The sequence below is a fragment of the Canis lupus genome, chromosome 33 (assembly GCF_003254725.2).
Source record: "Canis lupus dingo isolate Sandy chromosome 33, ASM325472v2, whole genome shotgun sequence".
NCBI classification, from domain to species: Eukaryota; Metazoa; Chordata; class Mammalia; order Carnivora; family Canidae; genus Canis; species Canis lupus.
In genome coordinates, this window is record NC_064275.1 from 4,708,338 (window position 1) to 4,727,490 (window position 19,153).

At 35.4% G+C, this 19,153-nt stretch overlaps 1 protein-coding gene and 1 long non-coding RNA gene across 23 annotated transcripts in view; one reads left to right on the forward strand and one right to left on the reverse strand.

The window, feature by feature from the left end:
• EPHA6 (EPH receptor A6) overlaps positions 1–19,153 on the forward strand; it is an 880,674-nt gene that overhangs the window by 655,322 nt on the left and 206,199 nt on the right. For all 22 annotated transcript variants that reach the window (XR_007407962.1, XR_007407961.1, XR_004811710.2 and 19 more), the window contains one exon: positions 16,769–16,954. Coding sequence is in view for 19 of the 22 variants with exons in the window: in XM_025417283.3 (XP_025273068.2) it covers positions 16,769–16,954 (186 nt within the window). In the remaining 3 variants the exon portion in view is untranslated. The remainder of the gene's footprint in view (positions 1–16,768; positions 16,955–19,153) is intronic.
• On the reverse strand, positions 11,966–18,929 carry LOC112640827 (uncharacterized). The gene is made up of 3 exons (XR_003124283.3): positions 18,364–18,929; positions 17,848–17,910; positions 11,966–12,200 (listed from the first exon to the last, which is right to left on the reverse strand). It is a non-coding gene; the product is annotated as an uncharacterized LOC112640827 (long non-coding RNA).

The window sequence follows — 19,153 nt, forward strand, 5'->3', positions numbered from 1 at the left end:
TTTTCCCCTCTGAATGTTAAAGGTACTGCTGTCCCATCTTTTAGCTGACAACACGGCAGCTGACCAGTTCCGTGCCTGGAGGCTTCTACCTCGGAATTACATATTAATGTGCAGCACACATACAGGTTCCTCCGAGCCAGAGATGCTAGCTTTCTGAAATTGTTTAGTATTATTTTTCTTTTTTTTCTAGAATAAATTATGTTCCATCTCTCCTATTTGAGAGGGCAGGAAAATGTGTCTTCCGTTTAGAGATATTTCCATCAAAATCTCTTTTTTATTATTATGGTCAACACCCAGTGTTACATTAATTTCAGGTGTACACATACTGATTCAACGACTCTATGCATTATGCTGTATTCATCACAAGTGTGACCAGTACAGTTCCACTGACTATATTCCCTATGCTGTGCCTTTCATCCTCATGACTTATTCATCCCTTCGCTGGAAGCCTGTATCTCCCACTATTGCCTCATGCAGTTTTTCTCACCTGAGCTCTATTAATCTGTTAGTCATTTGCAAAACCCCTGGTTTGAGGTTTTTGCCATCTTAAACATTTAACTCATACATTTGGTGTTTGGGTTTGTCCTGTGTAGATGCAGATTTGTTCTGTTTTCTAGCAGACTTCTTCAATGATACCTCGATAATTCCATCTTCCAAGACTTCTATGGAGTATTTGTTTCTATCATCGAAATTTCCAGAGATTTCTTTTTTTTTTATTACTTATTTCCTTCAACATCCAGATCTTTCTTGATGGATGAAATATCTTATAACATGTCATCACTGCTTTTTTTTTTTAGTTTTCTTGTCTCTCCCTTATGTCAGAAACTCTTCTTTTATGTTCCATGATTCTTGGCTTTCTGTTCACATTCATGAATAAGGCAGTTTGGTGGCTTTCTATGAGAACACAAATGTGTCTGCAGTAGGTGTCATTTTGGATGGTTAGGAGATTATTTTATTGTAGATACTCAAACGCCAATATGTGGTATGTGTGTTGGAGATATTCATGTGGTTGAGGAGTATTAATGGGTACTGTGGGTTGTTGACAGGGAGACAGGAGGTTGCTCTGCAGAGAGGAAAGAATTTCACATGGTGGAAACACAGATGGACTCCTGGCTTAGATGCACTCATTAGGGCAAAGGGCAGGGGTAAGATGTAGGGCCCCAAACAGGCCAGGGTATAGATTGGAAGTTTTATAAGGAAGAATTGACCACTAGTTCCCACAAAATATCAAAAGATTCTTTCCTAGAAAAAAAAAATAAAAGATTTATTTATTCATTCATGAGAGACAGAGAGAGAGAGAGAGAGAGGCAGAAACAAAAGCAGAGGGAGATACAGACTCTCCGAGAAGAGCCTGATGCGAAACTCAATCCCAGGACTTAGGGATCACACCCTGAGCTGAAGGCAGATGCTCAACTATTAAGCGACCCAGGCATCCCTCCTTTTCTGTTATTAGAGAGGCCTCACAGAGGGAAAGGAGATAAGCATATAGTACACTACTATCTTTTTTTTTTTAATTTTATTTATTTATGATAGTCACACAGAGAGTGAGAGAGAGAGAGAGAGGCAGAGACACAGGCAGAGGGAGAAGCAGGCTCCATGCACCGGGAGCCCGACGTGGGATTCGATCCCGGGTCTCCAGGATCGCGCCCTGGGCCAAAGGCAGGCGCCAAACCGCTGCACCACTCAGGGATCCCGTACACTACTATCTTTAACCAGAATCCTGCTCTACTATATTTTCAGTGCTCTAAAAAATTAGATGAGTACTGGAAATAACTCAAAAATAAATGTTGATTCCTATATATATTATTTTCTGACTTTCTCCCTTATTTTTAACCCTGAAACCCTTCTCATGTCATTTTTCACAAATGAAGTAGGACTATTGGAATTGCTTTCCATGTATCTTCCTAGATACACTTTAAACATTTAACATAAAAAATCAATAAATAATATCTATTATTCAAAATCTTTTATTTAAAGAACATGTTGTGCTTACGTTTGATTAATAAAAAGCAAGCGATGGATTGAGAAATAGGCTGATCTGTTTTTCTCTCAAGATAGCAGCTACTGTATGGAAATACCAGTTTCATAATACATCAAATAAAAGTTTATGTATGCAGACTAAATGCAATATATTCTACTCTTTAGTTGTTTTTTTCTGATTGTTGTTCTTTTCTAATCAGAAGAAACATAGCATCCATGACAAATGACACATTTCATTTTTTCCACTAACATGAACGCTCACATTCACGGTTTTCCATGCCATGAATTCCAAAGCAACCATTTGACCTCTCATTATTTAAAAAAATCAAAGAACAAAGAAAAATAAACAACAAAAACATTTAGCATCTTTCTTTTTTCTGCTTGCAGTTTTATACACCTTCACAAAATGCTTTACAGAAGTTTCTGAAAAGTCTACTGTTTATTAATCTCAACTTCAGAGTTATGTGATATATATTCACACTATTACAAGTGTATTTCTCTTTACTTCTGTCTTCCATTGACCTAAATTTAATGCTTGAAAAACAAAAACAAAAACCTCTTTTCCAAATACTATGTGGTTAAACTTAGGAAATACTTAAAACATGGTAATATTGCAGCTGTCAGTCATTACTTGAGCTTTTAATCTAGTAAATAAGGCTAGGTGTTGCTTATGTGGCTTTAGCAGATGCCGTTGCAGAGCTCAAGGAGTAGAGTTGAACCCATGCAATTCCCTCTAATCTAATCTCGGGTGGCTCCTGATATTCATGACTGATTTGGAGACCTTGAAAATAATATAGTCTTGAATTTGGAGTTGTAGTTACCATACCAAAGGTATAGATGTTAAGTGGATTAAAAATCTAAGGATCTGCTCAAGAATTATGTTCCAAGAATGCCAGATTGGTAAGAACTTTCAAGGTCTATATTCCATGTACTATTTATATTCTTAAGGACAATGGGGTGATCATGCTGGATGGAGCAGGAACCACCCCAGCAATGTTGTAATGGAGAAGCATGTGTTTGTCTCTCACTAAGATTCCAGAAAGTATGGATTTTTATGGACATCTCTGAATTTACTAATCCTATTATTATCAGTGGCTCATTTAAACAAGCTTGAAGGTCCTTTTAAAAGGACCTTCAATTTTTAAAAAGTACTTTAACTTTTTAAAAATTTCATAATTAGTAATGTGTGAATTAATCTATATGAAGTACTTAAAATCATGTCTAGTAACTACTTAGGTATTATTACCTTCACATAAATGGAAGCAATTAGTAAAAATGTATTAGAAAATAGAAGTTTTTCCTAGTTTTAAAAGGGCCAGATTGAAGCTGACGTTTTACCTATTCTAATACATTTTAGGCAATATTTTCATAATTTCTAAGGTACCATTCAGTATTAGAGATAACAGGTCTGGACTTTAACTTTTTACATCTCTTGACAATGAGGTGTATGAAAACATATTCTAAACAAAGAAAGCAAAACTTGACAGTAGTAATACAATCAGAAAGTGAAAAAAAAACTCTGTCAAAGTCATAGGAGTTTTTAATACACTTCCTTTAATAATTGCTAGCTAACAAGAAAAAAAATCAATGAGGGTAGAGGATGTGAGCAATACAATTAACAAATTCCATCTGATGAATATAGAGAAAGAATAATAAACCTAAATTTGAAGCATCCCATTCTCTTCAAGTACACAAAATATTCATGAAAATTGACTATGTACTAGGCCACAAAGCAATTTGCAACAAATCAGGTTTTATGAAATACATTTGTAACCAAAATACAATTAAGTTAGAAATAAATAATAGAAAAGTAACTTTGAAAATAAGAGTTTAAAACATACTTTAAAATAACTCAGATGATTTTAATTTAATTAAAGAACATTTAATACCTCATGAGTTATTTTAATATACATTTAAAAATCTCTAGAACCAAATAATAATGATAAAAACTACATCTTAAAACTTATGGAGTACAACTAAAGCACCTTTAATCCACACCAAAGATGAATATATGCCTTTAAAATGCTTAGTTTAGAAACGAAGAGTATTAAAAATTAATGAGCCAAATAAGCATCCATCTTAACAATTTAGAAAAAGAGAAACACAATAATCACAAAGAAAGTAGAAAGGAAACAGTAAAGAGAAAAATCAGTAAAATATAAAACAAAATAGCGACAAAATTAAAAGTTTCCTTAGAAATATTAATAAAATTATTAAGCTCTGAAAAAATAGATCAAAATATAAGGTATAAGTAAACAATATTACAGATAAAAAAAGATACCACTACTGATAAAACAAATATTTAGAAAGCTATAGGAAAATAAAGCTTCATGACAGTAAATGCAAAAAGTAGATAGAGACAAGTTTCTAGAAAATCGTATATTACCAAAAACTCAAGAGTAGTAGAACCTAAATTGTCCTATATATATTACTTAAATTGTATCAGTCATTAACAATTTTTCCCCCACAAAAGAAAATTTAGATCTAAATTTTGAGGTTTTAGAATGTTTTACCAAACAAATTCAAAAAATAGATAAATCTAATTTTGCACAAACTCATTCATAGAATATTCAAATTTTACATATCAGACAAAACAGATGTAAAAAGTGTGTTTGATTTGTATTTTGGGATTAATGAAATATGTGTTGGGCATTTTTTTTGGTTGAATGTATCATTGAACAAAAAATATTTCTTCACTTCTTTTGACTTTGCTTCACTAAGAATATTTTTATTTTTATTTTTATTTTTTTTATTTTTTATTTATTTTTTTTTATTGGTGTTCAATTTACTAACATACAGAATAATACCCAGTGCCCGTCACCCATTCACTCCCACCCCCCGCCCTCCTCCCCTTCTACCACCCCTAGTTCGTTTCCCAGAGTTAGCAGTCTTTACGTTCTGTCTCCCTTTCTGATATTTTTAAAGGCTGGGGCACCAGGGTGACTCAGTCCCATAAGCATCTGACTCTTGACTTCAGCTCAGGTGATGATATCAGGGTCAGGGTCATGGGATGGAGCCCTGCATCAGGCTCTGCCCTGGGTGTGTCCTGAGCATGCAGCCTGCTTAAGATTTTCTCTCTCCTTCTCCCTTTGCTCCTCCCCACACTCTCTCCAAAAAAAAAAAAAAAAAAAAAAAAAGGAATATTTTAAGTGTTTATTGTTCAGTTCATGTGATAGAGTGAAATTAAATTTTAAATTACAAAAATGTTGCTCTATAATGCTTATAATCAAACAATTAATAGTAAGAGCTGTTTTAAAAACAATAAGAGAATGGGAATGATTTCAAAGCTCTTTAAAAAGGCATTTGTTAAAATAAGTTAAATGATATATAATAACATGGAAACTACATACATCACCGAGCCATGAACAACACGAGTTTGAATTGCACTTATAAGCATATTTTTTACAGTACAGTAGTATAAATATATTCTATATTCCTTATTTTTAATAACATTTTATATTATCTAGCATACTTCATTGTAGACCTATAGTATTTAAGACATATAATATACAAAATACATTTTAATCAGCCATTTATGTTGTTGGTAAGGCTTTCAGTCAATAGCAGGCTATGAATAGTTAAGTTCTGGGGAGTCAGAAGTTGCATGTGGATTTTTGACTCTGTGAGGTTGGTACCCCTAAGCCCCACATTATTCAAGGGTCATCTGTATTGTAATAGTAAGGGAATATAAGAGTCTTAAATATATACAGAAAAATAATGTATGTTATGACTTCAACTTTATGAAAATTTAAACTTTATGCTTAGAAAATAGAATAAAAGGATATACATCAAAATGAGATAGCATTCCAGTTATTTGACCAATGAACTTCTTCTCTTCTTTCAAGTTTTTGATCAAGTAAATTTCCTCATTTTAATATCATTGAATTTGGGTTGCTTCTTACATTTGATAGCATCCATAGTTTAATTAGCAGCAGTATTTCCTTCCTAGATTGTACATATAATAATGGCACATTCTGCAATATAGGACTCAGTGAAAACTGTCTTTTGAATAAGTAAAATAATGAAGCATAAATTTTTTTAAATGATAAATATGATGAATTTTTTGTCTTCTGAAAGACAAAAATGATTGACTATAACTTTACCTAAAACAATATGGTTTATAGTAGTGAAAATAGTACTTTAACATGAAAACAAACTTTCTAAATGTTCACTGTTGTATTAGAACATCTGTCTATTATTACCCCTTGAGAGTAAATAAAATCACATTAAAATGTCTGGAGTCAAAAAAAAAAAATAAATAAAATAAAATGTCTGGAGTCCTGAATCATGGTTTAATTTACAGAGGTATAAGTGATTATCTATGTATCTTTTCTTTAGCTTAAGAAAAAAATGACCTAATATCCTAATTTTATTTATAAACATGTAGTATATTAAATCTGTTCTTTTATTGCTATTAAAACATATATAATATTATTTTTAATAATAATTCAGGACACTTACTGGCTGTTTTAGTCAAAATAATTACTTATGAATATTTTAAAAGATGCTTTTCTCTCATTTGTGAAAACATCTTGACCAGTACAGTTGACAATCCACTAGCTTCTCTTAGTCATGCTTGCCTAAACACAAGCCCTCCATTGTGAATACTGATCACTTCTATTGCTTGACTGCATTCCAAAATGTCTTATTTGTGCTAGTGCAGGAATTCACACAAACTGGGGAAAATTATATTCTCTCATGGTTGCGCTCTCAAAAACCAGTTAAAAATGTTTAGTACATATTTTCACAAAGAGAGTTAAATACTGATGCACATAAGGATGTTGGCTCATGCGTCAGTGACTGTTGGTTACCTATGGTGTTCTCTAGGTTAGACCCCGGAGATTGAAAAGAAGACAAAACCTCTGTAAGGGTATGAGAGAAATGATGTTAATAGAAGAGTGTAAAAGGGTGCACTGGAGCGTAATAAGAAATTATACTTAAAAGCAGGATATTATTCAGGTTAAGTGGAAGCTAATATTTAAGAACACACTCTATGCCAGGCCCTGTGCTAAAAGCCATCCTATATTATCACAAATTAGGGGCTTAAAAAACACAAAGATTATTTCTCTGACAGAAGTTCAAAATCGGCGTCACTGGGTTGAAGTTCGGGTGCTGACAGATTCATTCGGGGAGCTTACCTGTGTCCTTGACTTCCAGCTTCTAAAGATTGCCTGTGTTCCTTGACTTGTGTCCCTTTCTCCATCTTCAAAGCCAGCAACATAGTCTCTCCAGATACCCCTCTGACATTCTCACCTCTGTTTTTTATCATCCCATGTCCTTCCCTGACTGTTCCTCCTGCCTCCCTCTTCTAAAGACCCCTTGTGATTATGTAGGCCTCACCTGGCTCACCTAGAATAATCACATCTCAAGATCATTAACTCAATATATCTGCAGAGTCCCTTTTGCTATATAAGGTAACATGTTCACAGATCTGTAGATTAGAAAGTAGACATCTGTGAGGAGCCTTTATTCAACCAACCGTGGCTAGTCAATGAATCAAAGGAAGAAGATAGAAAAATGGGTTTTAAATGGTGCTTTTGATTTGAATCGTGTCCCTCCAAAATTCATACATTGAAGCCCTGACTCCAGTTGTGACTGTATTTGAAAATAGGTTATAATTAAGGATACATGAGGTCCTAAGGATGGAGTCCTAATCTAAAAGTACTGGTGGCTTTAGAGGAAGAGGAAGAGAAAGAGCTCTCCGGCCTCATCAAGGAATGGCGATATGATGGCACAGAGCAAAGATGGCTGTCTGTGAGCCCAGAAAAGAGCTATAACCAGGAACTGAATCAGCAGGCCCCATGCTCTTAGACTTGTCAGTTTTCAGAACTGTGAAAAAATAAATTTCTGTTGTTTAAGCCACCATGGCTATGGTACTTTTTTTTATAGCAGCCCAAGCAGACTAATACAGAAGATGATGATAAGGTTGTTCCTGGGAAACTTTCAAGTGGTTATAGAAACCTAGGGTTCAAGGGAGAAATCTGAGCTACAAGTTTAGATTTGGAACTTCACTGCCAAGAGATAATAGTTGGTGACAGTGAAGACATTACTCTGTGATAGAGAGTGTGTATACTGAAAACAAACTATGGCTACATAAAGAACTGTTTGTTTCTAGGAACAGCTATCCAATGCAGAGTGCTCAGTAGCCTGGTTGTGGGAGGAGGGCCTGGCAAGTGGTGGAATTGGTCCTTTGGCAGGGCGGGGTGGGGGGGGAGCAGGTGGCTAGAGGGCAAGTGGAAGTGCTAGACACCTTTACTTCCCATAACTCTGCAAAACATATAGTCAATGTTTTATAGATAAGGAAACCAAAAGTTTATTTCTTTTTTTTTTTTTTTTTTTTTTTTTAAGTCATTTGAGAGAATGAGAGCAAGTGAGAGCATGAGCAGGGGAAAGGGTCAAGAGGGAGAGGGAAAAAAAAGCAGGCTTCCTTCTGAGCAAGGAGCTTGATGTAGGGATCAAACCCAGGACCCCGGGATCTTAAGAACTGGCCACACAGAGATGCCCCAATGTCATTCTTTTGATGCCAAAACGGAGAATCAATTTTGATAGGTCATCACACAGAGTTTTAAAATGCAAATTTTTTTTTTACTCTAAAGAGGACCTGTTTCAATATCCCTTCAGGCAAGAAAGGAGGTGGTGTGAGAGACCATCTGCTAGAGGCTCATAAACTGGATTTAAAAAGGTGTTCTAGGGTAGAAGGATCAGTGAGCTTGAAAAGTGAAAATATTGTGAATTAAGAGTATTTGATAGGTAAGTAATATGCTGGACTTATGATGTCAGAAGTAGAGAAAAATTGTAATCACCTTGAGGACAGTATTGCATTTGGGAAGCATGTTTCAGCAGAAAATAATAAAAAGTGGGAAGTACAGATTTCCGGTTATGGGACGAATAAATCACAGGAATAAAAGGTAAAGCATAGAGAATACAGTCAGTGGTATCGTAGTAGCATAGTGTGGTGACAGATGGGAGCCACACTCGTGGTGAGCACGGCATGACACAGAAACTTGTTGAATCACTGCTGCATACCTGAAATGGATGTAATATTGTGTGTCCAGTTTACCTCAATGAAAAGGAAAGAATTAAATTAAAATAATAATAAGTTCTCTTGTGCCTGAATCACGCAGTTAAATCCTCAACTCCCCCCTCCGCCCAACTTGATGATGCACACGTGACCTTCAAGCATATGGCAGATTCATCCATTCAGCAAATTACTGAGTTCCTATCCGATGCTGGGAATCCTGCTAGGCACTGAGATAGAAGGATCGATGAGGTCTCTATTTTTTGGATGATTAAAGTTAGTAAGGAGAAACATAATGAGTTAATATTTGACACCAAGAGGCACCGGCACTAGAATAATAGTTGGTGCAGGGTGTGGAGAAGCATAAAGCAAGGATTAGTCAACTCAGCCTTTCGAAGTTATGTTTCTAGAACAAGCAACTTCAAATTATTATTAATGAATCAATCAGGTCATCTTTTCGTGTCAGTCTCTTGACTCACTCCCATGTGTCCTAAGAGTAAAGGCAGAATTTTATTGAAAAGCAAGCCCCGTAACACAATGAGAGGCCCCCTTTTGCCTCAAGTAAATAAACAAAACACATTTTTGTTAAATACAGAGCTTTGTTTAGCAGCAAGAGATGTATTTGCTAGTAGTGTGTATGCACGAACAACAAATACCGTTTTGAAAGTATGTCGAGAAGCAGCACTGCAGGCAAGCCTGTGATCATGGGGTCCGGCCACCCCTGACAGCTGACCAGGGTGTGTAACGGGCAGCCCTATGAGCAAACGGACACATCAACTGGGAAGTTGGTGTAGAGAAACACATCAGTGCACAACCAAAGCATTAAACTACAATGTAGCTCTCCAAATATTGGGGAGGGGGGTGCAGAGATTAGTGCTCTGAAGCCTTGAGTCAACTTTTCAGGCATCTCGAATGATAACATGCACGTTGCTATCACTTAACCATCATTTCTTCGTGCTTCTGGATTACTGTCTCGCGTGCTCTTATTACATTCAAATCACAAAAATTGGAATTACATCATTAAAAAAAACTTGTCTAGAAAGAAAAAGATGCTGTTAAATTTTTGGAATGTGGTGTAGGAAAAAATGGGTAATATGGGATCATGTGTTACTGAATTCATTCACTGAAAAAATCCTTACCCATTATTTGATAAAGAAGTTGAAAAATTCCTTTTCAGGTCTTAAAGAAATCCTCTTTTTGACCTAGACATTAAGAGCCTAGCCATGAAGGATACTTAGAATAACATATTTAACATATCTTCTGTGGTGTCTGTGTAATTTGAAAAGATTCGGGGTTACATGGAACCTTTTTAGGATCCAAAAAGCTTTGTAAGTATTTACACATTAATTTTTATTTCTAAAAAATGTAGCTAGGTGGTAGGTATTTAACCCCCTTCTCCCCAAGTGACACTAAAGCAGGAAAAAATAATGTGATTTCCTCTGATACCACAGAAAAAATTAGCAGTGAAGGTAGACATAGAAGCCCTAATTTCTGAGAACCTGCCCTCTCCCATGTATTAATCAACTCTTCCTACTGACAAGTCTTGTTAAATGTGAGAAATCTTGCATCATGTTGAATCCTTCCATGAAGTTGAATCAGAAGTATTCAATATCAAATATCATTTCAACTAGTATGAAATTATAAATTCTCTTAAAAATGTTGTTCTCTTTCACATGTAAAAGGTGTGCTATGTATTGGGAAGAAATCCAAGAGAATAGTCATAAGTCCTTGAATACAATTGGGTAGGTGACCCTTCTGATAGCATTAATAATAATGGAATTTAATTTAAGACCTCAAGAGACTAATGCATTCCTCAGGAACTAAATTAAAATTTGCCTATATGTTTTTCTTTTATGCCTCTTCTTTTTTTTTTTTTAACACTTTCTTTGTATGTCTCTTAAAAATATTCTTCCTGTTGCCTTCACACTCAGGAAGGAAAGTGGATTGTGCACAGTTAAATAAAAAAAAAAAAAACTGAATACAGAAGATGTTGAGGTATCTCTTAACTATACACAGTGAAAATAAAGCAGAGGAGACTGTAATTAAAAAAAAAAAAAGTTACTATATTGGAAAATCCCTGTCCTCTAACGACATCCCAACTTTGGGCCTAGAATTTTTACACCCCCCCCCATTCATTTCATTCATTCAATGAATATTGAAGAGTTATTTATTATGTCCTAGGCTGTGCAGATACAACAAAGAGTAGAGATGCCAAGGCCCATGCCTTCATGACTTAGATGATAGTTGATTTGGTCAGGAGGAGATTCTGAAGTGGAGCAATATGTACCAAATGTATACGATTGTTAAGAATGAATTTCAAAGAAATTTCAAGTAGTCAAAGCGCTATACAGTAAATATGTATAAGTATATGTAATACTTGCAAGCCAAAGATCCCAGGAGCACACTATAGTTTAAAAAGTTGGGTTTATCATTCACTTCAGCAAGGGAAAAACTCTCAGCATGTGGAAATGTAGTGTGTGTCAGTAAGGGAATGTTAGATGATGCCACCTACGGGACTTGGGTTTTGACTGGGTGATTTGGGCTATCTAAGGAAGCAGGAGTTTGCTCAAAGATTAGATGCTGTCAGAAAGCAGCAGCAGTTCTGTTATTGAGTATGTGTTGGTTGTTGTTTTTTTTTTAGTAAGCATTTTTTATTCTATTTATTTTTATTGACACACATACAGTTGACACACAATGTTACATTAGTTTCAGTTGTGCAACATAGTGATTCAACACCTGTATACATTATGCTATATTTCCCACAAATGTGGCTACCACCTGTCACCATGCAGCACTATTATAATCCCTGTGCTGCACCTTCATGCCCGTGATGTATGCATTCCATAACTGGAAGCCTGAACCTCCCACTCCCCTTTACCCCTTTCTGCCTATCTCCCCACCCGCCCTCCGTTGGCAATCACCAGTTCTCTGAATTTATAGGTCTTTTTCTGCTTTTTTTTTCTCCTTTATTCATTTTGCTTTTTAGATTTCGCACATAGGTTTTTCTGTCTGACTCATTTCATTTAGCCAAATACACTGTAGGTTCATCCATGTTGTTGCAAATGGCAAGATCTCGTTCTTTTTGTTGGCTGAGTAATACTGTGTTGTGTGTACATACCACTTCTTCTTTACCCATTTGTCTGTCGATGGACACTTAGGTTGCTTCCATATCTTGGTTGTTATGAATAATGCTGCAGTGAACCTGGAAATGTAGATATATCTTTAATATCCTGTTTTCATTTTGGTAGAAGGTGTAAATACCCAGTAGTAGAATTACTGCATCATATGGTATTTCTATCTTTAACATTTTTGAAGGACCTCCACACTGTTTTCCATGGTGGCTGCCCAAATTTACATTCTGACCAATAATGCTTCACCCTGTTGATGAGGTAGGAATTCTCATCCTAGGGTCATGGGATGCCAAGGACACAACACCCTACATGAGACAGATGAGATTGGTAGATATTATTAATTATAGGTACTCGTAGCCCAGCGGGGAAAAGGACATCACACACAGGGGCACCTAGAGGTTGGCCAGCTTTGTAGTACCAAGAAGTCAAGGAGCCCCTGGTTTCCTTTGAAGGATGTGATTGGCTTGTTCAAATCATTCCACAGACTGGCAGGAAAGTAAACCCTACTGCAAAGCAATAAAGAAGAACTAGATCTGCTCCATTTGATAAAGAGGAATGTTTGGCTAGAGGACCTTACATATAGGAGCAGAGTGGAAGGGAGAGCCTTTAGGAAGGCTAGTTGAGCCCTTCCCAGTTTGCCTCACATATAAAAGCAGCACATAATATTGGGCCTTAATTTTAGGACTTACACTTACATCTTAATGGATTTTATCTACACGGAGGAGAGACTAGAACAAGGATAAGGTTTTAATTGGTAAAGAAGTAGCAGTCACCCATTTTAGCCAGGAGAGGAGGGCATATTTAGCATTTTGGCATGTGACCTTGCCTTTGTCTGTGCTTAGGCAAAATTATGCAGTGACCTTGCTCTATCTCAGAGTGATCTTGTCGAGGCTGGTATAGCATGTGATAGGAGAACAACATAGCCCAGCTCTGAGAGTAAAGCCAGCGTCTGATTAGTGCTGCTAAGTTTTTTCTTCCCATTTGGGAGGAACTGATGGTAGCAGGGGATTAAATTAGGTGAAAAGAAAATTAAAATTTTCTTCTTGACCAGAGAAAATTTTCTGAAGGAGGGACTTCAAATCTTGGCCTTCACTGCTAATAAGAAGCCATCTGTACAGAGGACTGAGGAGGATGGAAACAAGGGAGGAAGGGGAACAATTTGTGGAAACCTTCCTGTCAGATGGAAATAGTAAACAGGAAGAATGAAATACCTCATTAGACCTGAGAGATATGTTCTAAAAAGCCATTGGGAGTATGGCTCTTTGCTTCAGTGACTCTCAAGGGGTTGGAAAAGGGAGAACCAGAATCTTTGAACACGGGGAAGAAAATTTTGGAAGGCCTCCAGGAGATTGTGAGATGATAATCCTCCAAGATGGCTAGTCCCTCATCACCTCCACCATTCCTCCACAGTTTTAATCTGGTTATATAGATTTCATACAGAAAATCCATGCTAATTATTGTTATGGTATAATAATAAAATTTATTAATAATAAACATCCCAGACAGCAGAGAATGGTGTTTTTATAAGCATGGACCCTGGAGCCACACTTGCTGGGTCTGAATTACAGTTTTGCCATTTTCTACCTGTGTCACCATGGAAAGTTACTTAGCTCATGTATCTCAGCTTCTTCATTTGTAAAGTGGAGATAATCTTGGTATCTACTGCAAAGGTTTGTTGTAAAAATTTAAAAAAACATATTTAGTTTTAGACCTGGCTTATGGTAAGCACTGTATAAGGGCTACCTATGGAATAATGATGATGACAATGACTGGTGAAGAAAAAAATCTATGGTTAATATTATATTCCTATAGTTACAAGTTAATGATGGACTAACCAGGATACATAAATGTCCACACATCTTATTGAAGCATAATTTATCTTACCTATGGTTATGTACAGAGCCTCTACTCTTGCTTCAAGGACAGCAATATAATGGATCAATCTTTGGCAATATCTTAAACTATGCATTTAATTTAAAATATTTTTTTCTTCACTATCTGATATGTCTGATACATCCAGACTAACCACAGATAAGGGTTGTAATACTTTCTGTGACTGAATTTTTTGGACTTTGCCTAAAGAATGCACTAGGAGTATCAAATCCTTAATTGAGGCAACTATATTTAGTGTCACTGAAATAAGTGTGATAACAGCTTGATCGTGCAAGTTTGACATGAAGAAAACACCTCCCTGGTGATAATAGGATACATGAATTTCAGACAAGAGAAAACCAAAGAAAATTACGACTCTGCCTGCCTTGATCAAATAACAACAGAGTTTTCTGTTCATTTCACTGTATTCAAAAGTTTATTTGGATTACTATGAAGTGTTAACAGAAAATCACTTGGATTATGGGTTTATGGCAGGTGAGGAGTTTTAAAGTAATACTTTAAAAGATTTTTTTTTTATATTTACTAGCAGACTTATTAAGGCAAAGTAAGGGGAAAAAAGAGAAAAATGCTTTCCTTGCTCTGCATAGTCATACAACAAACCACAGTGATCTAAGAAGAAATTTCAAGTATCTCAGTAGGCCTGGGTGTATCAGACATTAACTTAAATATATGTACATAGCTTTTCTCTAAAGGTTCAGAGCTTCAATAGAAAAATGTTAAACATCTCTATCAATTGCCATTTTTTATATATGAGAGAAAAGCTTTTGAAAAATAAAAGAAACGTTACAAACAAAACTGAAAACCTGTGGCTTCTTTTCCCTGTGAGCATAAGAACATTTAACCCTCAATAGGTTGAGAGCGTCATTAAGTAAAAAGGATTTTTCTTGTTTTGATGTCAAATTAAATAAGATTGGTGAAACTCCAATATTATATGCACTGAACTTAGGGACTCCATCCTAGTCTGTGTTTTTTGTTTATTTATTTGTTGGTTTAATAGAGAGTAAACCCTCTTGTTAGCCTGCTTTCTATTTCTAATGGACATGTTTACACATAATTTAGGAAACAACATTTTGGCTTGTTTCCTTTCCAGGTTTGTTTTTTTTCACTTAAACAATATCTTAGCATTTACACCAAAAGGTAGTCAATATTCCTGCAAAGTCAACGTCTAGTTGACTGTAATGAATTGCTCCAAAGAAAATACAGATAACTGAAATATATTTTACTGCAAAAATTTAATTTGGACCTCTACACTTTAATACATCACACCGAACTATTAGACAGACCTGCTAGCTAATAAACCAATTGAGGATATTTTCATTCTCATTTCTTTGCCCCTTCCAAAGATTCATATAACTTAAAGCACACAAATAGCATTTTACAGTTGATAAGGACTTTTACATATATCATCTGGATCTTCCCAATATCGTTATGAGGAAGGGACATTATAGAATTATGGAAGGTTTTATTATTATCTTTATAGATTAATAAATTGGTGGTCAAGCATCATGCTCTTAAGTAAATGCAGCTAATTAGCCTCACAAAATTAAGTCTGGAATTTTAAGCTTTAATTGAACTTATTGTATTGCAACTGAGAAAACATCCAACTTCTTTTCCACATTAACCCATCTAGTCATCCTTGTGTCTGTATGGCTTCTGAACTTTGAAGCTCTGTCTTCACTTTTATCACTCCCTGTCTGGAATATCACTGCTTTTCTTGAATATCCAAATTGTACCCATTGCTTGAAGTCCAACAAAAGTTTACCTGTTCCAGGATGTCTTCTATATCCCACTGTTCTTACTCAACTAATACAGCATTTGTCGAGACGGGTTCTTATGTTCTTAAATATTTTTTTTATGTTCAGCTAAATTCTTCTACTAGACTATAATAAGCTCCTAAGAATACAGACCAACTCTTAGACTTCTTTGAAACTCACAGCACGCTAATAGCTGGATATATAAATATAAATATAAATATTACATTGTATATAATATATAATGATAAATATATAAAACTATATATTTATTAATATATATACTTTGTATTACAGAAATATATAAATATTTATTAATATATAATTTTATTAATTAATATATACTTAATATATATTAAATTCATGATAAATGTTTGGCTATTGTATATTACTGCCCAGCGAAGCCATTGCTGAGCCATAGATCATCTTACTATATCTGCATTCCAACCATGTGACTTGTAATTTAGTCTGCATAATCACTTCTTATAGTTGAGTTCAATGTAGTCATTTCAATACGTTCATATATCAATTGACCCTAGCATTGATTTCTGATGGTAGTGAAGCTCAGGCACATGACCTGCAGGATCAAACCCACTACACATGCCTGATGGATTCCCTGAATAGAGAGACATTTGGCCCATATATCAGTATTAAGAACAGGAACAGGAAATGCTATGCAGTGATTGCTTTTCTATAGAATTGCATTAGCCTCACCCATTCTGCTAGTCATAATTTCTGTGCGGGTCAGGGAGATCTATCAATGGTAGTTCCTGTGCTACACCATATGAAAATGCATTCCGTTATTCATTATAAATGATGCTGATCAAACATTGTCATTACAAATTTAACTTGTAGGACAGAAATCTCCATGTGAAAATGACACACTTGATGGCCATTATGGTAAAAAGCAAAAAGATAGTACCATATGACAATTCAGTTCTTCTGGAATGTAAGTATTCTGTTTTTAAACAAGCCACTTTTGTTCATATTTTAAGGAGAATTTGGAGAAGTCTGTAGTGGGCGTTTGAAGACACCCGGGAAAAGAGAGATCCCCGTTGCCATCAAAACTTTGAAAGGTGGCCACATGGATCGACAAAGAAGAGATTTTCTAAGAGAAGCTAGTATCATGGGTCAGTTTGACCACCCAAATATCATTCGACTAGAAGGTGTTGTCACAAAAAGTGAGTACTGATTTTCTTCATTGCTTCTTTTATGTATCTCTATCTAACTCATTTCGTTAAGAAACAAACAAACAAAACCTTAATAGCAATACCACAGCCATTAAGGGGATAATTTAGTCTGGATATCATCTTCTGATATCACCCCTCGGTCTTGATATTAGGCTATGACATTATCAGAGTTTGCATTGGTCACCAAACAGCTTTGAAATGGTATTTATTACATATAAATTATTTGGTAATCTAACTTGAAGTAATTAATCAAAAGTAAAGAAGTATATATTTTTTCTAATCTCTATAATATATTCACTTCTGTGTTCACTATATTCACTTCTAAAGCTGCCAAAATTTCAGTGTTAATAGAAAAAGCAGTTTAAATATTTTGAGTCATTAAGGTAAAATACTTCTGTTTGAAAATAAATCTCTTATACAAATATAGCTACTTGATCTGAAATAAAACTTCTAAACGTGAATCCCATCTACATAAATGCCATTAGAATTAAATTACTTTTAATTTATACAAAATGGAGAAAAGAATTACAACTTAGAGAAAGAAATCCTGTTTTTACCTAAATAGTGGGATCAAAGCCATTCCTTTGAAGTTTCTTAAAAATACAAAATAACCTTATACTCTAAGAAACAGATTGCCATATAATCACTTTTATTTGAATAATGATAGGACATAGACATAAACCTAAGTATAGTTCTCCTTATTTTATTCACAAATGAATTATAACATACAAAACCCAATAGAGAATAGCATTGAAAAAACTCATAAAAATAATTTAGATCTTTGAGAAGCATTTTTTCCATAAAACTGAAATTTCTTCTAAAACTGTTTATGGGAAATTAAAATATCATGTCATATTTGAAAGCAGAAAAGTATAAAAGCTTACCAAAACATTTATTGACTATGTGTTCCTCAGTCCTTCTCACAAGGCATTGATCAACATGATGCCCTGATAGTTTGAAAAACAGAAGAATGCTTTTTTTTTCTTTTTATGATTATCCATTTTTAATTTCAAATTTTTATTTAAATTCTAGTTAGTTAACATATATAGTAAAAATTGGTTTCTGGTGGAGAATTTAGTGATCCATCACTTATATACAACAACTATTGCTCATCACAACAGGTGCCCTCCTTAATACTCATCACCTATTTAGCCATCCCCCACCCATCTCCCTCCATCAACCCTCAGTTTGTTCTCTATCATTGAGAGTTTCTTATGGATTGCTTCCCTCTCTCTTGATGGGAGAGAGCTGTTGGACTTGTCTGTTACTATAGTGACCTTAATGGAACCTTCCAGTATATATGCCCTTGTGTTGTTCTTTCTATTGATTCTGGGTTTGTCCATATGACTGGCCTTGGCTAATGGACATTAGCAAGTGTGATGCAAGTAGAAACATCTTACACGTCTGCACTTTGGAGCTTGTCCTCTTGCCACACTCCTTCCTGTAGCCCAGCCTGTGCTGAGCAAAGCTGGTCCATATGGTGAGGCTTCAAGCAGTATTGCAAAGAGGAGGACAGCTAGAATATCTGGTTAACAGCTCTAAGTGAGCTCCCTGCAGATAGTCTGAATGCCAGGCTTGTGATAAACAGCCTCAGACGTTGCAGCCTCTCCCCACTACCACCACCACCAAAACCAGATGGCTGTAGCTGCAGTTGACACCTGGTCAAGAAGTCACCTCGCTCATCCCATAAAATCATGAGAGAAGATAAAATGATTGTTGTTTGATGCTCAAAGTTTTGAAAAGTTAGAATTCTACTCCTGCCAATTAAGAGTTGTGCAGCTTTAGGTAAATTATTTACCATCCCTGTCCTTTACTTCAGCATCTATAAAAGTAGGACCAAAATTACTCCTACTCCATAGGAATACTATACTAATTAAATTTGTAAATGTACAAGGCATTTAGCATAGTATGCATCGTAATAAGCCACATGAGATGGTAGCCATTGTTGGCGTTCTGTGTCAGGCACCTTTACACATAGAGTTTACCATTTTGTTGTCACGGCAACTACTGTGAGTATCACTATCCCCTGAAGCTCAGACAAGTTAATTAACCTTCAGAAAGACCTCTAACCCATATTAAGTGGCATGGCTGGTATTCAAGCTAAGGTCTTTTTGACTCTAAAACCCAAGGTGCAAGTGCGTGTGTGCGTGTATATGTGTATTGTGTTTTTTTTTTCTTTTTTTCTATATT